The sequence below is a fragment of the Lipotes vexillifer genome, unplaced genomic scaffold (assembly GCF_000442215.2).
Source record: "Lipotes vexillifer unplaced genomic scaffold, Lipotes_vexillifer_v1.1 scaffold792, whole genome shotgun sequence".
Classification (NCBI taxonomy): Eukaryota; Metazoa; Chordata; class Mammalia; order Artiodactyla; family Lipotidae; genus Lipotes; species Lipotes vexillifer.
In genome coordinates this window covers 334,933-361,542 of record NW_006795663.1, presented here as the reverse complement: position 1 = coordinate 361,542, position 26,610 = coordinate 334,933, and the positions used below count along the sequence as shown (strand labels likewise).

The 26,610-nt window shown below is 36.3% G+C and overlaps 1 protein-coding gene across 1 annotated transcript in view; it reads right to left on the bottom strand.

The window, feature by feature from the left end:
- MYO9A (myosin IXA) overlaps positions 1-26,610 on the bottom strand; it is a 224,341-nt gene that overhangs the window by 151,236 nt on the left and 46,495 nt on the right. Inside the window, 3 exon segments of the mRNA XM_007467841.1 lie at positions 8,209-8,404; positions 13,755-13,896; positions 20,185-20,306. Coding sequence (XP_007467903.1) covers positions 8,209-8,404; positions 13,755-13,896; positions 20,185-20,306 — 460 coding nt within the window.

Sequence of the window (26,610 nt, the reverse complement as noted above, 5' to 3'; positions counted from 1 at the left end):
CCACAACTACTGAGCCCTTGCACCGCAACTACTGAAGCCCGTGAGCCCTAGAGCCCATGCTCTGCAACAAGAGAAGCCACCGCATTGAGAGGCCCGCTCACTGCAACAAAGAGTAGCCCCCACTCGCCGCAACTAGAGAAAGCCCACGCACAGCAACGAAGACCCAGTGCAGCCAAAAATAATTAAAAATAATAGTATCCTTTGAGGCACAAAAGTTTTTAATTTTGATGAAGTCTAATTTATCCATTTTTTCCTTTGGTTGCTTGTGCTTTATACCTAATCCTGTCATACCTAAAAATCCACTGCCTAATCCAAACTGGGAAATGTGAATCCTCCAATTTTTGTCCTTCTTGCATTTCTGGATTCCTTTACATATCAATTTTAGGATTAGCTTGTCAATATCTGCATAAAGGTAGCTGTGGTTTTGACAGGACTATGCTGAATCTGTAGATCCAGTATTGCCATCTTAACTATGCCTTCCAATGCATAAACATAGAATATCTTCCCATTTACTGCAGTATTCTTTAAGCTTTTTCAATAATATTTTGTAGTTTCAGTGAACAAGTCTTGCAGTTCTTTTGTAAAATTTATTAGTAAGAATTTTATACTTGTTGGTGCTCTTGTAACTGAAGCACCAACTTAATTTTGTTTTCACGTTGTTTACTGTTAATGTCTAGAAATACAACCAATTTTGCATGTTGACGTTGTGTCTTGCAACTTGAGCTCATTTTTTATCTCTAGATTTTTTTGTAGATTCCTTAGGAAATTTTACATAAAATATGTCATCTACAAACAAAATGGTTTCTTCCTTTCCAATCTGGATGTCTTTTATTTCTTTTTCTTGCCTGATTACTCTTACCAGGATTTCCAGGACAATGTTAAATAGAAGAGGTGAAAACAGATATCCTGTCTTGTTTCTGATCTTAAGGGAAAAGTATTCAGTCGTTCACCATCAAGAATGACATAACCTTTGGGTTTTTCACAGGTCCCCTTATCAGACTGAGGAAGTCCCCTTCTATTGCTAATTTGTTCAGCAATTTTATGATGAAAAATATGAAAAGGTATTCGTGTCTGTCAAGTGCCTCTTCTGTGTCTATTGAGGTGATGATCTGATTTTTGCTCTTTAGTCTATCAATGTGGTGTATTACATTGATTTGAGTTTTCTAAGGTGAACCAACCTTGCATTCCTGGGTATATTCCACTAGATAATGGTGTAAAATACTTTTTACATATTGCTGGACTCAGTCTGCAAGGATTTCGTTGAGGATTTTTGTTGAGGGATATTGGTTTGTGGTTTTCATTTTTGTGATGTCTTATCTGGTATGCTGGTAATACTGGCCTCACAGATTGAGAATGAAAGTATTCCCTTATTGTCTATGTTTTTGGAAGAGTTTATAAAGGATTGGTGTTAATTCTTCATTAAGTACTTGATAAAATTTATCAGTGAATTCACTGTTCCTTGGTTTGTGGGAAGATTTTTTTTCATAACTAATTCAATCTCTTTTCTTGTAGCAGGTCTTTTCAGACTTTCTATTTCTTCTGGAGTCAGTATAGGCTTGTTAGCATATTTCTAGGAATTTTTCCATTTCCACTAGGTTCTAATTTGTTGACATACAACTGTTAATAGTATTATAATCCTTTTTATCTCCATCAGTTCAACAGCAACACCCCCCTTTCTTTCCCCAAATTAGTAATTTGAGTCTCCTCTCTCCTCTTCTTGGTCTGTCTACCTCAAGGTTTGTCAATTTCATTTACCTTTTTAAAGAAGTACCTTTCAGTTTTATTTGTTTTCTTTATTGTTTTCTACTCTATTTTATTTATTTCAGACGCACTCTTTATTATGTCCTTCCTACTGCTTGCTTTGGGTTTAGTTTTCCCTTTTTCCCTAGAATCTTAAGGTGGAGCATTAAGTTATTGATCTGAGATATTCTTTCTTTTTTAATAGAGATAAATTTCTCTAAAGGAGAAATAAATTTCCCTCTAAGCACTGTTTTAGCTGTATCCCATAAAATATGGGTGTATATTTTCTTCTATTCATTTCAAATTATTTCCTAATTTCCCTTGTGATTTCTTCTTTGTCCCATTGGTTATTAAGAAGTGTGTTATTTAGTTTCCACATATACCGTAAGACATATTATTTTTGTTCCTCTTTTCTTTCATTACTCTCTTCTTTTGTGTTGAATAGATGTTTTCTAGTATACTATTTTAATATTTTGGTCATTTCTTTTACTATATTATTTTTTAGTTATTTTCTTAACAGGTGCCAAGGGAATTAAAATTAGCATCTTAACTTACAACAATCTAATCTAGATTAAAAGCTACTTAATTTCAATAGTATATAAAAACTTTCCTCCTATATAGCTTCATTCCCTTCCTCCTTCTTTATGCTGTTATTGTCATGCAAATTACATCTTTAAAATGGCATGCCCTCCAAGAGAGATTTATAATTATTGCTTTTTCACAGTTGTCTTTTAAATCAGATTGGAGGAAAAAAAAGTTACAAAATGTAAAAAATACATTTTTACTATCTTTTATATTTAACTCTATAGCTGCCTTTAATGGTGCTCTTTATTATTTCATGTGCTTTCGAGCTACTGTCTAGTGTCCTTTCATTTCAGCCAGAAGAACTCCCTTTAATATTTCTTGTGGGGCAGCTAGTAACAGTCACTCAGGATCTGTTTATCTGGGAATGTCATAATTTCATCTTGAAGGATAGTTTTAGTGAATACACAATTCTTGATTGACCGTGTTTTTTTCTTTCAGCACTTTGAATATGCCAAGTTGCTGTCCTCTAGCCTCAATGCTTTCTAATGATGAATCAACTTTTAATCTTACTGAGGATACTTGGTGCATGATGAATCATTTTTCTCTTCCTGCTTTCAATATTCTCTCTTTACCTCTAGGGAGTTTAATTATGATATACCTAAGTTTGAATCTCTTTGAATTCACCCACCTTGTAGTTTGTTGAGCTTGCTAGATGTATATATTAATTTTCTCATCAAATTTGAGGAGGTGTTGGCCATTATTTCTTGAAATATTCTTTCTTTCCCTTTCCCTCCTTTCCTTCTGGACTCTCAGAAGTTTATATGCCTCATGGTGTCCCATAAGTCTAGAAGTTCTGTTTATTTTTCTTCATTCTTTATTATTCCTGTTCCTTAGCCAGATCATCTCAACTGATCTATCTTCATGTTCACCCTATTCTGGCTTCTGCTTATTCAAACCTGCTGCTGAACTCTTCTACTGAATTTCTCATTTCAGTTATTGCACATTTTTTTCCACTTCAAAACTGATGTGTGTATGTGTGTGTATGTATCAAATTGATATTCTCCATTTGGTGAGACATTGTTCTCATACTTTCCTTTTGTTCTTCAGATATAGTTACCTTTAAGTCTTTAAATATATTTAAAATAGTTTAAAGACTTTGTCTAGTAATATCAATGTCTGGATTTTTTCAGTGGTAGTTATATAACATGGCAACTCTGAAAATTCTCTTCCCAGGATTTGCTGTTGTTGCTGTTTCTTACAGTTGCTACTATTTGTTTAGGACTTTCCTGAACTAATTCTGTAAAGTTTGTCACAGGTGACCATGGAAATCTCTGCTCAGTAAACTTAAATGTCAGCTATTGACTGAAAGCAGATATCTTTACATGCCTGAAACCACTAATTCTTCCAGCTTTTGTCAAGGGTCACTGAGTGTGTATGTTGGTGCATACCTTCAACACTCAGCTAGGAAGTTTATAACTTAGCCTTGCCCTGCTTGCACAGAATCTGAAGGTTATCCTGAGGTAAGAAATCAGGATATCCTCAGGTCTTTACTGAGCGTATGCATAGCCCTGGGCACGTATACAGTCCTATGCATGTGCATAGCTATCTAGATTCCCATGAATATATGGGAACTTTTCAGAGCCGTTATGGAAACCTCATTCTCCAGCTTTTCCTTTCAAATGTTTTGGTTAGTTTTTGCCCCAGCTGTTATCTACTGCATCAGAGAGTTGCAATGTTCAACAACTGCTTCTGATTGTTTTGGACAAAACCCCTAGGTAAAAGGTTATTCATACTGGGCAAGCTCCAAGTCAGGTTAAAAGATAGCCTTGTAAGTGGGGTCTTCCAGGGAACTACCAAATAAGTTGAATATTCTCTGGGAATGGGGCTTTGAAGGAGTGCCAGCCCCCCTCTATTCCCTCCAGGGGTTGTCACACTGTTGATTTTCATTGTGCTTCCAGGCTACTGATTTTCAAGGCTACCGTAGAGCTTGGGAGGGAGGGAGGTGAGAAGTGCAAGTTAAAACACTACAAAGTGCACTGTCTATCAATATTCAGCCTTTTTTCTTGTATATATACTTCCCAGATTACTGAAGGCCTTCGATGAATTCACGGAGCTCCAGTAAAGTTATTCTGACAATTTTTGCAAGTGTTCTTGTTGCTTTTATGGAAGAGAGAAATTTCAGAGGTCCTTACTCTACTGTTTCATTGACATTTAATCTAAAACCCTTACTCTTAATCACCACACCATAGTGCCTGATACAGAATTGATTTATAAATAATGGTCAGGGTTTTGTTTGTTAACAAAAATGCTCTTAATTGTCTTAAGTACTAGGTAGAATTATGGATAGAGTACTGCAAAGAGATCATAGACCCTGTTTAGGTGATATCTAAATTAGTTTTAGTACCTGGTCATTTCTGGAAATAGATGGTCACTGGAATCCTTCTCCCACTTGCAAAAACAAATGGGAGCACATTAGAGTTACAGAGTCCATTGTGTGGGATGGGGAAGAGGAAAAGTTTATGTGGGAACCATTAAAGTTCTCTATCTGCAGACACTATATGAATGGCTTCAGCTTTTCTCCCTGTAGATTAAGGAACCGAATGACACTTTGGACTCCCGTTCTTGCCTTTTTTTAAAATTATTTATTTATTTATTTATTTATTTTTGACTGCGTTGGGTCTTCGTTGCTTCGCGCAGCTTTCTCTAGTTGTGGTGAGCGGGGGCTACTCTTCACTGTGGTGCACAGGCTTCTCATTGCAGTGGCTTCTCTTGTTGCAGATCACGGGCTCTAGGCACGTGGGGTTCAGTAGTTGCGGCTCGCAGGCTCAGTAGTTGTGGTGCATGGGCTTAGCTGCTCTGCAGTATGTGGGATCTTCCCGGACCAGGGATCGAACCCGTGTCCCCTGCATTGGCAGGTGGATTCTTAACCACTGCACCACCAGGGAAGCCCCTCGTTCTTGCCTCTTATGCCAATGCCACAGCTGAATTCGCTGTCACTGCCTAGTCTTTTTAGATGGATTAAAATTCCTCTTTGGCTATACTTTTATGTAACTCCAAAAGAACAAAATAAGCATCACTGCACTCACATCTGCACACTGTATAATTCATGATCAAGTTATGATCTCCCCTGTACTTTCTAGTCCAGGCTCTTTCTTATTCAGGAGGAGTAAATCAGAGGCAAGGTGGACGCTACCACTGGAATACCTGTACTCCAATACCTCACTGCTGACCAGAAAAATCATTACCATTTTTAATTCCACCTCCCAGCAGGGCCAACATGTACCTTGACTCAGACTGCCTATTTATATGACTCTACTAAGAACATTTTATGGTTTCCTGATAACCTGCCCCAGCTATAACATACCACAACTATAACAAATTTATTCTTAAAAGGAATAAGTTGAATTAATTTTTATTTAAAGACCTTAAAATGGCACTGTGCCCTCTAATTTTAAAGTCTATAAAAAAGAAAAAATAACAGTCAAAAGTAGATTTAAATTTGATATTCTCATTTGTGCTCAGTTGGCTTGATGAAGAAAAAGATTTTTTTGGTTCACCATCAAGGTATTTGTTGACAATCAGCTAAGAGTCCAGTGAAATATGTTATTTCTTAAAGGAAGTGAAAATATATTGCACTTCTGCAGTCTACATCTTATTTCTTCATTAGAAATATTATCTTTGACCTCTTCTTACTCTCATTCAAGATCTGAACTGGGTTACCTTCTGCCTTTCATATATTCTACTTCTGCTTAAATAATCTCCAATCTCTGTTTCACGTTAGTATGTTTGCATACTACTTATGGTCATTATAAGAGTTCTGCATCTACTACTTAGTTCATTTTCACAGTTACTCTGTTAGTTTTTGTTTTGCAATACTACAATGTTCTAATTTTATAATATCCGTTTATCCTAAACCCACCAGAAAACAGCAGGTGGTAAGTGGTGCAGAGGGAGGAAAAATGCTAAATTTTGTCACTGACACTAATATGCTGTAATACAATTATTCTCTGTAACAAACCTGCTCAGTCACTGCCTCAAAATGCAAATGAACTATCCTTTTTCTTGATAAAAAGTGAAATTTTAAAAGTTTATGCAAGGGGGACTTCTAGCATGTTGGTAATATTCTCTTTCCTAACCTAGAAGATAGTTCCAGGGGTGTTTTCACTTTGTGATAATTCACTGAGCTATATGTTTTGTTCTGTGCACTTTTCTGTATACATGTTATATCCCAGTATAAAAGAGTTTTCAAAAAGAGTTTATTATTTGGAAGCTCTATGCTGGCCAGAAAGCAAAACTACATTAGAAAACAAGAAGAATCTAGAAATTATCAAAGATAATTTCAGTTGTTGATTATTAGTAGCACTGCATGTCTTTGTACTAATTAATACTAATATACATAGAACCAGCTTTCACAAATAATATTTTAAATGCCAAAGTAACATTCAATGTGAATAACTTTTACAGAATGCAATGTATTCAATAGTAAATATAAGAAAAGTTTCTTATCTTAGTCAGTTACGTCTTAGCAGGATATGTATCAATTTTCAAAATTTTCATAATTGATAAGACCACTGTAATAAATAAGAATGCATCTTAAAAGAAAAAACTTTTCCTTAAAGCTTTTTGCTGGTAACTGTAGACAATAATATTGCAGTACTGTACATATTTGAAAGTTGCCAAGAGATTAAATTGTAAGTTCTCATCACAAGAAAAAAAGTTTTGTAACTTTGTATAGTAATGGATGGTACCATTTTGCAGTACACACAAATATTGAATCATTATGTTATATACCTGAAACTAATATAATGTTATATGTCCATTATACCTCAATTTAAAATTTTTTCAAGCTTTTTGCAAAGACAGCCTCTTAGAAATAATTTTGGCAAAGGCAAAGCAGTGTTAAGATACTCCTTTTATTTTTTAAAAAAAACTATAGTTCTCTCCGCAAAGGCCAGTTTGCACACATTATAATCTGAAGTACAGAAATGAAATTCAATTAGTTTTGCCTCTCATTTTAGAAATACAATCTCTCAAATATTTTATTCAGTTAAAATACATAAAAGCTGAATTTAAAGTTTTACTCCTAGTGCACATGCCCAAAAGCCCTATGAGTAAGTCTAGGAGTTCTGAAAGCACAAAGTGTGTCCTCCTGCACTTCTGCTGAAGCTTCGTGGCAAAAAAAATTATTTTAAATAATTACATATGTATTAGAATATCCTCACTATGCAGCAATGGTCTACCTAAGGCTAGAGCTACAGCAAGCAACAGTGTCATTTCAAGTAGGTAGCAAGTGCTTTACAGATGCTCCTCCCACAGAATGTAAAATGAGACTATTTTATGATTTAAGAAGACACACAAAGTATCCTGTTTTATCCATTCCTAACTTTTAAAGTAAAATCCAGCTAACTGACTTAAGTGTAAGAGGAAAAGAAAATTAACACCTCATAAACAGATACTTTACATGTATTATCTGATTTTACCCTCATAATATTGAAGGTAGTATTACACTCCAAGGAAAACAGCTAATAGTCACAAAATCAGTCAAGAGAAGAGATGACAACTGAGTACTGAAGTTGGGTTACCCCACTATACTATGTTACCTCCAACCTAATTTTTCTGCCTCCCGACTTATGCTTCCACATTATGTTTCATTTGTAGTAAAAACTATGACTTAAGAAGAAAACAGAAAAATATCAATATTAAATTCTATATAATTAAATAATAATTTCACTTTTTGTTTAAAAATCATACCAATGTCTGAATGCCTAATAAATACCAGGTGTTTACACTCATTATTCCTATCAGTATTTATTATTAATAATGTACCAACATATATATACACACACATACACTCACCAGAACTCATTAGATCTGAAACATGATGTTAGGGCATGGTAAGAAAACAAACAGAAGCATGGTAGAATACTGATGTCTACTGCTTACCAGTTTTTCTCTGAATGTGTCTTTTCCCAGCTTCCCTGAAAGCAATAACAGCTCTGAAAAAAGCTCGGAGAACTGCCCAACGGAAAACAGCTACTGGATCAATTCCAATCATCCCAGAGATAAATGCATTCTTGCTACTTCGCAGAAGAGCTACAATGTCAGGGCGCATATGATCTGTATTTTTTTCCCGGAAATCCTACATGAAAAAAGTACCAGTGTTACTTTTGAAGAAATTATTAAACCAAGAAGATAATGGGTGACATAAATGAACAGTGGTTGAATAAGGCTATAGAAGTGACTTCTGTTTTAGGCAGCTAAATGGACCAGATAGTTATCCTCTACAAAGTCCCATCTGATCCTAAAACTATTTAATTCAATAATTAATTTAAATTAGAATAAGCATCCCACAATCTTATTGCAGCTTGTTAAACACTGGTCAGGGAGAGACTCTCTACAGGACTATCACATAAAATGACAAGAGAGTTGAATAACAAAAAGGAGCCAGAAATGAGAAGACCAGGAACAGCATTTCAAAGGGAACACCTACTACCTATAGGTGGCAATGAGTTGAACAAGTTAGGAGAAAACCAGTAAGACCAGGGGCTGGAGCATTCTTGGCAAGGGTGAGAGTGGTAGAAGAATAAGCAAATAAATAGGCTATGTAGGCTATGTAAGCCTGAACCAGGAGTTTGGGTTTTATTCAAGTGTAAAGAAAAGCCACTGAAAGGATAATGACTTGAGCTAACTGGTGTTTTATAAACATCACTGGCTGCTGCAGAGGGAATGAACTGTACAAAGATGGAAAAGGTAGGCCAGCTATTGCAGTATTCCAGAAGAACTGAAAGTGACTTGAACTACATTGATGGTACTAGTGGAAAGGGAAAATAGTTATCATATTTGGGATATGTTTTAGAGGTAAGGACAAAGGACTTGCTGGTGGATTAGGGCATGGTGAGTGAATGAGGAAATTAGGTTAACAACTATATTTTGGGTTTGAGCAACAAAGTGGATAGAGGTACCATATACTGATATGGAGACGACTAGAGAAAAGAGAAGGTATAAGGATAGAAAATGAGGATTAGGAGGTAAGTTTTGTCCAAGTGAAGCTTGAGATGCTGAGAATAATGATAATAGCAAGTAACATTTATTGAGAGGTTTCTAAGTGTATGGCACACTTCTAAGCATTTTACATGTGTTGTCTCATTGATAAGTTCATTTCATCACCTTAACAACTCCTTGAGGTAGATGATATTATTATTCCTATTTTATAGATGAGGAAAGTGAGTCATAGAAAGGTTAACTATCTTGGCTCCTCTCACACAGTAACTGGAAGAACAGAGGTTCAAACTCAGCCACTTATAACAAGTATACTATGCCTGCATACAGACATCAAGTAGGCAGACGGATATATTTGTCTAGATTCCTACAGAGATTTCAGAAAATGCATTTGGATATCACCAGCATACAGATTTTTAAGGCTGGAAAAGATTAACTAAGGACTGTAAATAGGCAGTTAAAACCACCTGTCGATGGGGGTTGGCGATGACAGAACAGAAGAAAATGGGTTTAAATACCCACAGAAAGATAGGGAGGGCAAGAAGCTTAACACTCCTGGAAGAAGGTCTAAGACTGATACGCGTAGTCTAGGCATTTGACTATAACCACACCCAGATGTAAGGATTAAAACTTGGTGAGTAGGGCTTCCCCGGTGGCGCAGTGGTTGAGAGTCTGCCTGCTGATGCAGGGGACACAGGTTTGTGCCCCGGTCCAGGAAGATCCCACATGCCGCGGAGCGGCTGAGCCCGTGAGCCATGGCTGCTGAGCCTGTGCGTCCGGAGCCTGTGCTCCGCAACGGGAGAGGCCACAACAGTGAGAGGTTCGTGTACCGCAAAAAAAAAAAAAAAAATTAGAAATGAAAAAGGAGAAGCTACAACAGACACCGCAGAAATACAAAGCACCCTAAGAGACTACTACAAGCCACTCTATGCCAATAAAATGGACAACCTGGAAGAAATGGACAAATTCTTAGAAAGATATAACCTTCCAAGACTGAACTAGGAAGAAATGGAAAATATGAACAGACCAATCACAAGTAATGAAATTGAAATTGTGATTAAAAATCTTCCAACAAACAAAAGTCCAGGGCCAGATGTCTTCACAGGTGAATTCTATCAAACATTTACAGAAGAGCTAACACCCATCCTCCTCAAACTCTTCCAAAAAATTGCAGAGGAATTTGCAAAAAATTGCAAACTCATTCTATGAGGCCACCATCACCCTGATACCAAAACCAGACAAAGATACTACAAAAAAAGAAAATTACAGACCAATATCACTGATGAATATAGATGCAAAAATCCTCAACAAAATACTTGCAAACAGAATCCAACAACACATTAAAAGGATCATACAACGTGATCAAGTGGGATTTATCCCAGGGATGCAAGGATTTTTCAATATACTCAAATCAATCAATGTGACACACCATATTAACAAACTGAAGAATAAAAACCATATGATCATCTCAATAGATGCAGAAAAAGCTTCTGACAAAATGCAACACCCATTTATGATAAAAACTCTCCAGAAAGTGGGCATAGAGGGAAACTACCTCAACATAATAAAGGCCATATATGACAAACCCACAGCGAACATCATTCTCAACGGTGACAACTGAAAGCATTTCCTCTAAGATTAGGAACAAGACAAGGACGCCCACTCTCACCACTATTATTCAACATAGTTTTGGAAGTCCTAGCCACAGCAATCAGAGAAGAAACAGAAATAAAAGGAATTCAAATTGGAAAAGAAGTAAAACTGTCACTGTTTGCAGGTGACATGATACCATACATAGAGAATCCTAAAGATGCCACCAGAAAACTGCTACAGCCAATCAATGAATTTGGTAAAGTTGCAGGATACAAAATTAATGCACAGAAATCTCTTGCATTCCTATACACTAATGATGAAAAATCTGAAAGAGAAATTAAGAAAACACTCCCATTTACCACTGCAACAGAAAGAATAAAATACCTAGGAACAAACCTACCTAGGGAGACAAAGGACCTGTATGTAGAAAACTATAAGACACTGATGAAAGAAATTAAAGATGATACCAACAGATGGAGAGATATACCATGTTCTTGGATTGGAAGAGTCAATATTGTGGAAATAACTATACTACCCAAAGCAATCTACAGATTCAATGCAATCCCTATCAAATTACCAATGGCATTTTTTATGGAACCAGAACAAAAAATCTTAAAATTTGTACGGTGACACAAAAGACCCCAAATAGCCAAAGCAGTCTTGAGGGAAAAAAACGGAGCTGGAGGAATCAGACTCCCTGACTTCAGACTATACTACAAAGCTACAGTAATCAAGACAATACTGTACTGGCACAAAAACAGAAACATAGATCAATGGAACAAGATAGAAAGCCCAGAGATAAACCCACGCACCTATGGTCAAGTAACCTATGACAAAGGAGGCAAGGATATACAATGGAGAAAAGACAGTCTCTTCAATAAGTAGTGCTGGGAAAACTGGACATGTAGAAGAATGAAATTAGAACACTCCCTAACACCATGCACAAAAATAAACTCAAAATGGATTAGAGACCTAAATGAAAGACCGAACACTATAAAACTCTTAGAGGAAAACATAGGAAGAACACTCTTTGACATAAATCACAGCAAGATCTTTTTTGATCCACCTCCTAGAGTAATGGAAATAAAAACAAAAATAAACAAATGGGACGTAATGAAACTTCAATGCTTTTGCACTGCAAAGGAAACCATAAACAAGACGAAAAGACCACCCTCAGAATGGGAGAAAATATTTGCAAACGAACGGACAAAGGATTAATCTCCAAAATATAAAAGCAGCTCATGCAGCTCAATATTAAAAAAACAAACAACCCAATCCAAAAATGGGCAGAAGGCCTAAATAGACGTTTCTCCAAAGAAGACATACAGATGGCCAAGAAGCACATGAAAAGCTGCTCAACATCTCTAATTATTAGAGAAATGCAAATCAAAACTACAATGAGGTATCACCTCACACCAGTTAGAATGGGCATCATCAGAAAATCTGCAAACAAATGCTAGAGGGGGTGTGGAGAAAAGGGAACCCTCTTGCACTGTTGGTGGGAATGTAAACTGATACAGCCACTATGGAAAACAGTATGGAGGTTCCTTAAAAAACTAAAAATAGAATTACCATATGATCCAGCAATCGCACTACTGGGCATATACCCGGAAAAAAACACAATTCAAAAAGACACATGTGGGCTTCCCTGGTGGCGCAGTGGTTGAGTCCGCCTGCCGATGCAGGGGACACAGGGTCGTGCCCCTGTCCGGGAGGATCCCACATGCCGCGGAGCAGCTGGGCCCATTAGCCATGGCCGCTGAGCCTGCGCGTCTGGAGCCTCTGCTCCGCAGTGGGAGAGGCCACAGTGGTGAGAGGCCCACGTACCGCAAAAAATAAAAAAATAAAATAAATAAAAGACACATGGACCCCAATGTTCACTGCAGCACTATCTACAATAGCCAGGTCATAGAAGCAACCGAAATACCCATCAAAAGACGAATGGATAAAGAAGATGTGGTACATATATACAATGGAATATTACTCAGCCATAAAAAGGAACGAAACTGGGTCAATTTGTTGAGTTGTGGATGGATCTAGAGACTGTCATACAGAGTGAAGTAAGTCAGAAAGAGAAAAACAAATATTGTATATTAACGCACGTATGTGGAACCTAGAAAAATGGTACAGATGAACTGGTTTTCAGGGCAGAAATTGAGACACAGATGTAGAGAACAAACGTGTGGACACTAAGTGGGGAAAGCCGTGGGGTGGTGGTGGTGGTGGTGGTGTGATGAATTGGGCGACTGGGTTTGACATGCATACACTGATGTGTATAAAATGGATGACTAATAAGAACCTGCTGTATAAAAAAAAAAAAGTTTCAACATATTCATTAGGAGTACAAGCTCACAAATACCCAATGGTACATGATGACATGAAGTCTGTCAGGCCTAATGGATGTAGAGAAGAGAAAAATTCAAGCAACTACATAGATAAACTAGTGGATTTAAGACTTACTAATAGGTAACTATTCTTTCAGATCTAAAAAGGCTATTACAATTATGTAATAACCTATATGGGAACCATTTTGCTGTACACCTGCTGTACAACTGAAACTAACATAACATTGTAAGTCAACTATACCCCAGTATAAAATAGAAATTAAATTTAAATTTAAAATTAAATATAAAAAAATTAGAAAATAAAAAATAGAATATAAATAAATAGACTATTACATACAGAATGGGCTGACATCAACTTTAGCTGCAGGAGGAAACAAACAAAACCACCTTCTAATGACAGTAGAATACTGTAGAGTATGAATTTTAGTAGTATCCTTAAACTATCTCCCACTGTTACTGACCAACTACAAAGAGGGTAGTGTGACAGGGATGGTGATATAGTTAAGAACACTCCTCTGCCCTAAAGGCATATTCAGTGAGAAATTTACTCACCTTTATCCCGTATTTCACTTTCCCGGCATAATGCTTTATGATAAAAGCAGGCTCCATCACAGCTGGAAATTCAATGTAAGAATTCTCTTCATGTTGATGCTTAAATTTGTCCAGCAGTGTTTGATTTGTAGCCTGTGGAAAGCTGAAATTAAAAATAAAAACAAAAACACTAAAGAAAGATGCAGCAGCTAATACAGTAGGTTTTTTTTTTTTTTTTTTTTTTTTTTTCCTTGCGTTATGCGGGCCTCTCACTGTTGTGGCCTCTCCCATTTGCGGAGCACAGGCTCCGGACGCGCAGGCTCAGTGGCCATGGCTCACGGGCCCAGCCGCTCCGTGGCATGTGGGATCTTCCCGAAACGGGGCACGAACCCGCGTCTCCTGCATCGGCAGGCAGACTCTCAAGCACTGGGCCACCAGGGAAGCCCAATACAGTAGTTTTTTAAAATACATTTTAATTACATTTCCATCTAACACATTTAGCAACTCACAGAGAGTTTTCACTTAAATAGATTCTCATAACAAGCTGAAAAATGAGTAAAACAAGAATTGGTATTCCTATTTTGCAGATGAGAGCTCAAAAGTTGTGATGTGCCTAACTCACACTTTGCAAGTGGCAGAAGTGAGAAATTAACTCAGGTCTTTGGATATTTAGCTTAGGTCACAGTGTGCTACAGTACCATAAAACCCAAAGAATAATAAAAACTAAATCATATGTTGTTTGGGGTCAAGAACTTGCAGTAAGGGAATGATCTCTAAATTTGGACAGGTCCTTTAAATCACTGTCATTTTTTGTTTTTTCTTCATGTATGAATTAAGTAATAATTTTCTTACCTACACCAGTTACTGTATAGCTTTATATTATATCTATTATTATTTCAAATATACATCAATGGGTTTATACTCACTGATGAGCATTTCATATCTGGGAATCATTCAAATAATATTAAGAAGTAACTACATAATAGTACAGGCATATAAAACTTCAGAAGAGGAAGAAATCTCTAGTTGGGAACAATGGAAAGGTTCACAGAGGATAAAGGAGGCAATTAATTATGAGCTAGATGTTAAAGGTTGGGTAGGAGTTTCAAATACAGAAAATAATCACTGACAAATAAAAAGGACATGGCAAGTATCTTTCAGAGAATAGTTTTATTTAACAGTAGCTAAAATAATGAAAAATAATGTGACATGAGATTGTAAAGATGCTGAATATGATATCTAATGTGTAAAAATGATTCTAAAGTTAAAACGAAAATGGTTAATTACATAGTACGTATTGGAATCAGGAAGGAGAATGATCTTTTTTTTTTTACATCTTTATTGGAGTATAATTGCTTTACAATGGTGTGTTAGTTTCTGCTTTATAACAAAGTGAATCAGTTATACACATACATATGTTCCCATATCTCTTTCCTCTTGCATCTCCCTACCTCCCACCCTCCCCACAAAGCACTGAGCTGATCTCCCTGTGCTATGCGGCTGCTTCCCACTAGCTATCTATTTTACGTTTGGTAGTGTATACATGTCCATGCCACTCTCTCACCCCGTCACAGCTCACCCCGCCCCCTCCCCATATCCCCAAGTCCATTCTCTAGTAGGTCTGTGTCTTTATTCCCATATTACCCCTAGGTTCCTCATGACCTTTTTTTTCTTAGATTCCATAAATATGTGTTAGCATACGGTATTTGTTCTTTCTCTTTCTGACTTACTTCACTCTGTATGACAGACTCTAGGTCCATCCACCTCACTACAAATGACCCAGTTTCGTTTCTTTTTATGGCTGAGTAATATCCCATTGTATATATGTGCCACATCTTCTTTATCCATTCATCCGATGATGGACACTTAGGTTGTTTCCATCTCCTGAGAATGATCTTTGATATCAGACAGTCATTGCTTAGATTACCAATTCTGTCTGTGACCTTGGGCAAGCTAGGTACAACCTTCTTTAAGAACTGGTTTGTTAATACATAAAATGAGTAAAATGAGGTAACACAGTGCTAGTAGAATTAAACACTAGTTAAAAACACCTAAGACTAGCTGACATCCTATAGGGATGACATAAACGTTACCTACTTTTTATGTTGCCAAGTAGGCCTGCTTTTGCATTCAAATACTATCCCATCCTCAAAATATCTCAACTATCTAGGCTCTTCCTCTCCTATCCAGAACTCTCAGCCATTCTAGAATGGATTACAACTCTTAAACAATTTCACAGAGTACCGCAACAGCCTCTACAGTAGCCTCAGCGATTCTAATTTTACTTTGTTTCATATCACCAAATGGAACTATCAAAATAAATTTTCCTACAATAGTGTTAATTGTGTGCCTCTCTTACTCTGGAAAACTGGAATCCAAGCTCCTAAGCCTAGACCAACCCAACCTCTGCAAACTTACCCCTCACTACTCCACAGCAGAATGCTTCTTTTCAGGAAGGATGCTCACCTCATTGTCTCTAGGTAAAGGTTTATTTACCTTCTAATCCTCTGAGTAATCAAAAAGCTTATGATTTGCTTTTCTCTTACTTTTGAATGGAGAAAAGAAATTTTGAAAGGAAGGAGGACAGATATGAGAACAATTTTATTCTAAACAAGGAAAGATGGAAAGAAAAACTCTCCACATGTCCTGCATTCAACAAACATTTGTGGATACATACTACATAACCAAGCAAAAGGGCTTGGAACAGAGTCAGAGCAGACACTGTGCATTTCAAAGCTCTTCAGCTAGTGTTCCCCAAAGGCTACCTGCTGGGGCAGCCTTAGAGTAGTGTTTCTTTGCATATAAGAAGTACCTCTGGGAGCTTTCAAAAATACCAATGCCTGTACCCCATCTCCTGTGATTCTACTGAACTGATGCTAGACCAGTGTAACTGATGTAACTAATGTAACTAAATAGTACATCAGTACTATTTAGAAGTTTCCCCAGGTAATTCTTATGAACAGGCAAGATTGATAAAATGCTGTCCTAAATGAATGCTCTGATCTTAACTTCAGCTTGTTAAAATGCAGATTCTGATTCAAGAAATCTGGGGTGTAGGACTTCCCTGGAGGTCCAGTGGTTAACACTCTGCACTTCCAGTGCAGGGGACACGGATTTGATCCCTGGTCAGGGAACTAAGATCCTGCATGCCGTTCGGACATAAAAAGAAAAAAGAAAAAGAAATCTGGGGTGGAAGTAAGAGACTCTGTACTTCTAACAACCTTCAAGGTGCAGCCAGTGCTGCTGTCAGCAGATCACACTAAGTACTATAGAAAAGACTGATAACACTCTTTGCTTACACCATTCCTCCTTTCTAAATTCCACACTGCATCCTTTAGAATCTAGTTTATAAAATGTGAACAGCCAGTAGATATCAAAGACAAGATTAAATAAGACTTCTAACTTCCAACCCATGCATCTAAAGCACTACAAACACACTGAATGAAGCAGGAACACCACTAAGGATATATTTCATGTAATGTATTCCCTATAGAACAAAATATTTTTAGAGGAAAAATACTCAAAGTGATTCCCAAAACAGCTCTTCCTAAATGAGACTAATTTATTTTCAACCTCTCGTTGTAGGTACATGACAGAGGGAAAATATTTCATGTCTTTGCATCTTCTGGAGTGTTAAAGCATAGAGACAAAGCTGGTCCATTTACAAGGGGAGGTAATAATAGGACTGACTGACTGACTTATAAAGAAAGGAAAGTAATACTATGGTTTATTAAAAATTTTTATGGAGAACTAATATAAAAGCATAATTGAAGCGATAATTAAGAGATTATTCAGTCCAATCTCCTACAATAATACCGACAGATGATGCAAAGTAATTACTATAATGGGAAATTTTATTACTTTATGAAGCAGTTGCTAATCAGCTCTAATGATTAGAAAGTTCTTCCTTATATTGAGCCAAAGTCTGTCTCCCTGTAATTTCTGGCCATGTGGCTTAACCCCAGAAGCTTTTGAGTAACAGCAAAGAGGTGCTATTCTCTTCATTGGGTAATACTTACATTTATGTGAGGTACCAACTGACCAGGTAAAGGTGGTCTTTATAAAATAAGATGTGCACTCAATGAAATTTTGCTTAAAGAATAACAGACCAGACAAAACCCCTTTGCTCTATTCATGTTTTAATTATATATCCACTAGCTCATTTGCTGCTCACAACCACCATAAGATATACAGCACACAGCATTATAATTTATCATCATCATTTCCTTTCTGCATGCAAGAAAACTGAGGACCAAGGCTATTAAGAGATTTGCTAAGGGGAGTTGGAATACAACCCTGAACTTCTGACCCTACAGCCTAAGTATTATGGTGAAGCAATACAGGACAATACTTCAAAGCACATGCTTATTACTCTGCTCTCTGTATCTACGTGTTTGTTTTTGTTTGGTTTATTCATTTATTTTGTTTTTGTTTGTTCATTAGGGGCATGGGGGAAGGCAAAATTGGTAAAAGGGATCAACTGTATGGTGACAGAAAATAAATTTTTGGTGGTGAGCACACTGTAGGGTATACAGAAGTAGAAATATGATGTTGTAAACATGAAACTTATATAGTGTTATAAACCAATGCTACCTCAATAAAAAAGGAAAACAAAAGCTCAGGTTAAAAAAATAAATAAATAAAGCTTAGTTAGAAATACCTGGAGTCCAGGTATTTGAATTTGAATATTTGAGTTTGAATCTTGAGTCCATCATTTACTACATATATGATCTTTTTCTTGATTGCTTAAACTTTCTTGTTCTTTTACCATAATACAGCTCAAACAAAAAGAACTGCTTATCATTTCAATATCTACCATAATGGGTCTCAACACTAAATATCAAAAATCACCTATGATGCTTTCTAAAATAAAATACACCAGAAGTAAGGTATTCAAGCTGAGTTAAGAACTAATAACCTTACAATTTTATAAGAGACAGTGTATGTTTCAGGACATATAGAGCAATACAAGAAACTTTCACGACTTTGGACATAAAATTAAAATATTTTTTGTGTTGGCTGCATTTTATTTCATTTAGATTAATGGAAATAAATGTGATAGACTGGTGATAGAGTGGGTAGATGTAACTGTTAGCAGTCTCCTTTCCAATATATTTTGCATTCTGCTATATTACTTTATAATTCTATGTAGCAATTCTGTGTTCATGGCATATTAACAGGGTGACATGTAACTTACCATACATACCAGGATATTCTGAGAGTAAAAGTAGGCACCGTTAATAACTAAAGTGAACAATAGGCATAAACTTTAGATTGTCCCACACAAACCTGGTATATAGTCATCCTATGATAGTAAATGCTTAATATTTTATATTGTAGTTTAATGAGTGTAATATTAAGCTAGGAATCAGGCGAACTAATTCAATTTCTAAATATTTTACTAAAGAGTCACAGAAAACCAACACATACTTCACCACTTTGGTTTCTCCAATTCTAGATTTGCCATCTCTTAGGATAATTAAACTATAAATAATACTTTATAGAGCACTGAGAACACTCTGGAGGATGCTATAGGAAGCTTTATTTCTGAAGCATACATATAAGTTTAGGATATTGAACAGTGTTATCAAGGGATGGCAAATATCTAGCATATGTTGCCACTTAAAACCTGCACAGCCATGGCAGATATCATGAATCTATTATTATCTTCTCTTCTGCAAAACAGGAAAACTGCAAACACATCTCATATGTAAAACTTTTGTTTTTAAGAGCACTGAATAGTCAAAGATATTAAATTGAGCTGGTAAGTTAATGGGCTTTATGTAAGTTATACAGTCTTAATTTGGTACTTGTAAATAGCACTAAGTAGGCCTTCTATCTATAATTCTCCAAGAGTTAAGACAGCAGGAGGATTTAGAAAGACCTTTTTTTTTTTTTACAATCAGTTAATTTACCACGTAAAATTGCTGTAAATGATAATGTGTACATATTTTCTGTTCAAATATTCAACTGTAAACTTCTTGTTAAGACTGTTATCTTTCTATTGCTTTTGTATGGAATGACACTGCAAATAAAAAGGACCTTCTTTAACTGGGAAAAAAAACCCTTTTATTTTAGGTTAATTTTTATTGGCATCTAGCTGGCAACTAGACGCCAATAAAAATTTAAAATAAACCCATTCTTAAAACATACATACACAAACTTAATTCAAGAAGACAGGAACACAAAACAAAAACAAAAAAATAAATATAAACCAACAAATCTAACATCAAAGTGACTCTGTAGAAGAAATCTGGAAAAACTCAAGGAAAAAATGAGTTCTATAGTGAAGTCCATCCAACTTTTTTAGAAACACACAAACACACACAAAAAAGCCATACATGGGAAACTTTGGCTCTTTACTTAATAATGTTAAGAAGAAAATGTAGGGCTTAAGAAGACATGAAAAGCCCAAATGGCCAATAACAAAACTCAAAAGAATCATACTCACTTGCTTTCTTCATCCAAAAGATGGAGCAGGCCTGTTGGTTTCTTGCTAATAAGATTTATGCAACAGGTATTATCAATATAATCTATATTGTGCCAGCTGATACCTTCAGCTCTATATTCCTCCTAGGAAATAACATATTAACAATATATTCATCTTGCAGAAAATAACAGGAATGTGAGAATAAGAACTAAAAAGCTTTTACCAGGATTAAAAGAATAGTTTAAACTTTTCTCTTTTAAATCACTAATCCACACAATGGAAGAATGTATAAATTTCACTTGTATAAAACCTCAATATACGGTATGTCTGTTTTCTTTTAAAAGTGCATGCAACCAAATTTTCTGGTTAGAATCCTATTTGTGATTCCACTCAGATGAGAATTTAGGGCTGGATTTGTTTTAGCCACACTATCTGATGACTGCACTAAGGAAAAATATAAAATGAAAAAGCCTAATTTCTCCCACACGACTCTAAGCCATCAAAAAGAACTGCTGGGGCTTCCCTGGTGGCGCAGTGGTTGAGAGTCCACCTGCCGATGCAGGGGACACGGGTTCGTGCCCCGGTCCGGGAAGATCCCACATGCCGCGGAGCGGCTGGGCCCGTGAGCCATGGCCGCTGAGCCTGCGCGTCCGGAGCCTGTGCTCCGCAACAGGAGAGGCCACAACAGTGAGAGGCCCGCATACCGCAAAAAAACAAACAAAAAAAAGAAGTGCTGGATCATCAACAATGAATTTAATGAAACAATGTCTGGGAAAAGTGGAAAACTATCACCTCCAGTGATCACTGATATAAACCATATGGAATTCATACACACTGAACTTCAGCAAAATAAAACTCTTACAACACCTTTCAAAAGGTGGGGGCATGGTAGTTTCCCAAATTTCAAGACTAAATAACTCAAAGCTCACATACTAGCAACTATTCAGAAATCTTTTATGAAGCCCCCATTGGTCCTTCCTCAATTCCTATACTAGGAAATCTTCTTTTATTCATCTCTGTGATGCTTTAACTTTTAAACTGTCAGAAAGATGCCGCTGAGCACAAAGAAGTTACGTTTCTACACTGCACTGATATTTAGGCACCAAATAAATATCCTGTTCATCTGATGGTTTTAGTATTCACTGATTACACTTGCATACTTCTCTACAAATATGGTGGTTTTGTGAAATAGTGATTTTGTAATTTTATTATTCTTTCCATATTATCATTATCCTGTAAAGAAAAAGTGGACCCTACTATAAACTACAGTCATTCTAATTGGGAAAGGTAAATGCTTAATTCTTTCCTCGTAATTAACAATTTCACGAGTAAGTAATGCTATACAAAGGTCAACCCCAAGCAGTGGTAAGAAAGTTTTTTCCCTATTCTTTTTCAGAGCATGGATAAAAAGCGTACTAAATAGTACGAGCATATGGATTTTTATCGACATTACTAGCAGTCCAAAATCCCTTCTCATCCCCTTTTCCCAATGATGATTCAGACCCTCTTGCCCAAAGTTAACTATTATCCTAATTTCTAATACCATTGATAAGATTCACCTGTTTATAAATATAATGTAAATAGAATCATGTAAAACATATTCTTTTCATCTGGCTTTTTTTCTTTTACTCAACATTATGTTGTAGGATGCACCTAAAGTTCATTCATTTTAATTGCTGTAGGGCTGGGGTTGTGGAGTACAACATTTGCTCATTTATGCATTGTCCAGGCTGCTTTCTCAATGTAACAGCAGAGTTGAGACCATACGGCCCCCCAAACCTAAAACACTGATTTGTCTGGTCCCTTTACAGAAAAAGTATGCCAAAATCGGCTACGGAGATTAAGTCTCAAACTTTAATATACAACAGAATCATGTGGAGAGCTTGTTAAAAACAGAAGCCACAAACCCAGAATTTGCGAATAAGTAGGTATAGGGTGGGATCCTATATTTGTATTTCTAAGGAGTGCCCAGGTGACGGCAATGGTACCAGTAGGGGTAGGAGAACAACTCCTCTTTGAGAACCAATGCTGTTGGGTATTTATATACAATGTATTCACCTATTTATATACTATTAATAGACATTACACTTATTTCCAATTTCTGGCCATTAAAAATAATGACATTATGAACATTTCTATATAAAATTCTTGTTGAACATTTATATACATTTTGAGCGTGAAACCACAGGCTTATAAACTACACATGTGTAACCTCAGAAGATACTGCCAAACAGCTTTCTAAAGTGGTTGTACCAATTTATGCACCTACCACCAGTATGGGACTTTCTGGTGTACAGTATTTCTCTAATACTTGTATTATCAGGCTTTTCCATTTTAGTCATTCTGGTGAATGCTTAGGAATATTTAATTATGTTTTTAATTTTATTTTCCCTAATGACTAATAAATGAAAAATCTTTTCCTATGTTTACTTCCCATTTGGATGTCCTCACATGCCTGTGTTCCTGATAAAAATTCTTAGAAAACAACCTTGCCTTGTTCTCAGTCTTAGGAGGAAATCATTCCATCTATTTCCATTAAGTTTGACATTAACTGTTGGGTTTTTTGTAAATGCCCTTTATCAGGAAGTTCCCTTCTATATGTACCTAGTTTGCTGAGGGTTTTGTTTTGTTTTTAACAAGAATGAATATGTAAATTTATCAAATGCTTTTTACATTTCTATTGAGAGCACCATGAATTTTTTCTTTCGTTTTGTTAACAGATGAATTAAATTGATAGGTGGTTAGATGTAACATGCAACAGGAAAAACACCATTTGGTTCTGATGTATTATCCTTTTATATATCTTGCTGGATATATATTTGTTTAGGATTTTTAAATCTACATTTATGAGTGAAATTGACAATTTCCACTTCTAATAATATCCTTCACAGATTTAGAAAGCAATGTTATCCTGGCCCCCAAAATGTGTTGAGAAATGTCCCCTTTTTTTCTATTCCGCATAAGAATTTATGTCAAACTGAAAATAATTCTTTCAAAGCAGAATTCATCAGTGGTGCCATTTTGGCTTATACAATGTTCTTTATGGAAAGGTTTTTAATTACATATTCAATTTCTTTAATAGTTACAGAGTTAAACTTTGTATTTCATCTGTGTCAGTTTTGAAGTTTTTTCTCATATCATTTAATAAGGCTTACAGACATGAAGTTGTTTAGTGTATCCAACTATCTTTTTAACATGTGCAGGATACACAATGATGTGGTCTTTATCATTGGAATTCTGGCTATTTATATCCCTCTCTGTCTCTCTCACCAATTTCTTAAGGGTTATATCAATGTTATTAGTCATTTCAAAGTATTACTTTTCACTCTGTTGATCCTCTCCCATAATATATTTGTTTTCACTTTTATTTAATCTTTTTTTTTCTTTATTATTTCCCTCTTTCCACTTTCCTTTGGTTTAGTTTGCTGATCTTTTTCCAATTTGTTAATCGCTGCTCTTCAACCTTAAAATCTTCTAACAGCTATAAAATTTTCCTTTAAGTAAATCATTAGTCACACTTCTTTAGTGACTCAAGTGCACCTTTAGTCACAAGTTTTAATATATAATATATTAAGTTCAATATATTTTCTAATTTTTTTCAACTTCTAGGCTATCTAGAAATTCATTACTTAATTTTTAATCATAAAGTATTTGCCAGTTATCTTCTTGTTGTTGGTTTCTGATATAAATTCATTATGGTACTGAGATCTGTGTGATTTCAAAACTGTGAAATTTGACCCTTGTTTTACGGTCCAGTATATAAGCAAATTTTGTAAATTTGCAGTTATCTATATATGTCAGATAAGTATTTGCCTTAAAAATCTTCTATATCCTTATTTGATATAGGCCTCAGACCCAGGGAAATTGGCATTCTGACATCAAGGGCAGGCAGAACTAGGTACCCTCAAAAGCAGCCACCCAGGCTTCCCCGGTGGCGCAGTGGTTGAGAGTCTGCCTGCCGATGCAGGGGACATGGGTTCGTGCCCCGGTCCAAGAAGATCCCACATGCCGTGGAGCAGCTGGGCCCGTGGGCCATGGCCACTGAGCCTGTGCATCCGGAGGCTGTGCTCCGCAACGGGAGAGGCCACAACAGTGAGAGGCCTGCATACCGCAAAACAAACAAACAAACAAAAAAACGCACCCACCCAATTCTCTGGGTGCTTTACATCTTCTGTATCCTTACCAATTTTTTGTCTGCTTGTTCTATCAGCTATTCAGCAAGGTATGTTAAAATATTCCACTAAAATTGCAAATATATGTTTGTTTTTAGTTTTATCAATTTCTTGTTTTATATACTTTGAGGCCATATTATGAGGTACCTATAAATCTGGAACTGTATACTTTCTGATGAACTGATCCTTTTAGTATTATCAAATACTCCTTTTTTATCTCTAGCAATGCTTAAAGTGTGATACTAATACAGTTATATCAGTTCTTTTGTTTTTGTTAAGGCTTGCTAAATCTTTTTCCATCCTTTTACTTTTAACCTTTCTGTATGCTTATATTTAAAGAGCCTCTCTTAGAAGGAGCGATTTAGTCTTATTTTATATTCAGCCTGACAATCTTTGGCTTCTAGTTGGAGTAATTAGTCCATTTATATTTAATGCAATCACTGGTATTTGTGGGATTAAATCACCATCTTACCATTGGTTATTTGTCCTGCTTTCTTGTTATTGCTTTTATACCACTTTCTTGCTTTCTTTTGTGTTACTAGAGTTGTTTTTACTTCACTTGCTTCCTATATTAACTTGAGAGTATTATATTCTTTTATTACTTGGTGGTTATTGTAAAATCAAAAGACACATTCTTAACTGATCAATGTCTAACAGAGAAAAAAATCTTCTATCACTTGGCATTTAATACAAAGATATTACAATACCTTAAATTCTGTATCCCTTCCTGAATTAAATGCTATTGTACTCACATGTTTTAGTTCTATACAGACATTAAACCACAAAAGATATTTTTATCTTTGTCTAATTTTGTTAAAATTCATTTAGATTCACCCACTTTTTTACATTGTTCATTGCTTTTCATTCATTCCTTCAACTCTGAGTGACAATGGGAATAATTTAGTTACTGCCCAAATAACATGCTTCAGTTTTAAGGAAAATACCCCACTGTCTTCTGGCATCCACTGTCTCCCCTGAAAGACTGACTTTCAATCTTATTGTTGCTTCTATTTTTTTTTTTTTTTTTTTTTTTGCAGTATGAGGGCCTCTCACTGTTGTGGCCTCTCCTGTTGCAGAGCACAGGCTCCGGACGCACAGGCTCAGCGGCCATGACTCACGGGCCTAGCTGCTCCGCGGCATGTGGGAATCTTCCCGGACCGGGGCACGAACCCGTGTCCCCTGCATCAGCAGGCAGACTCTCAACCACTGCGCCAGCAGGGAAGCCCTTATTGTTGCTTCTTTAAAGGTACTGTTTCCCCCATCTCTGGCTGCTTCTCTGATATTGTTTTCATTGGGGTTTTTTTTTTGGCCACGTTGGGTCTTCGTTACCGTGCGCGGGCTTCTCATTGCAGTGGCTTCTCTTGTTGTGGAGCACGGGCTCTAGGCACGCGGGCTTCAGTAGTTGTGGCACAAGGGCTCAGTAGTTGTGGCTCACGGGCTCTAGATTGCAGGCTTAGTAGTTGTGGCGCACGGGATTAGTTGCTCCATGGTATGTGGGATCTTCCCGGACCAGGGCTCGAACCCGTGTCCCCTGCACTGGCAGGCGGATTCTTAACCACTGTGCCACCAGGGAAGTCCCTGTCTTTGTCTTACTGTATGGCTGTCTCTGTTCTTATCATGTTTTGTATTCTTAGGGCTTCTCAAATGTGTGCTTGATGAAATTTTTTTGTTTTATGTTTTAAGTTTTGGAAAATTCTCAGCCATCACTTTTTTCAAATACAGCTTCTATCCTATTCTCTCTCTTTCACATACATCTTTCCAGAATTCCTGTTACACATATGTTAGACTTTTTTACTATGCCCCATGTCTCTTACACTATTTGTATTTTCCTCTTTTAGCTTTATTCATCAGGCTGTTATTTCTTCTGGCCAATCTTCCACATCACTAATTTTCTCTTAAGCTATATCTAACGAACTGTGAAAAACTAATGTTTTTAATTTCATGCTACTTTTTAGTTCTAAATTTTTCAAATTTTCCTTTAGTTCTAAATTATTTTAAATTTTCCTAAATTTAGGATTTTTAAAAAAATCTGTAGTTCTTTAATAAAATTATCACTTCAAAAAATTTCTTGAAACCACTGTTACTTTAAAATTCATGTCTGATAAACTCATTATCTGGATCCCCTATGTATATAGTCTATTGTCTCACTTGGTTCTTATTCATGTTGGTTTCCTTCCTTGTATGTCTTAAAAAACAAACTTCTCAGTTAAAAACTGAATGCTTGTGGGCTTCCCTGGTGGCGCAGTGCTTGAGAGTCCGCCTGCCGATGCGGGAG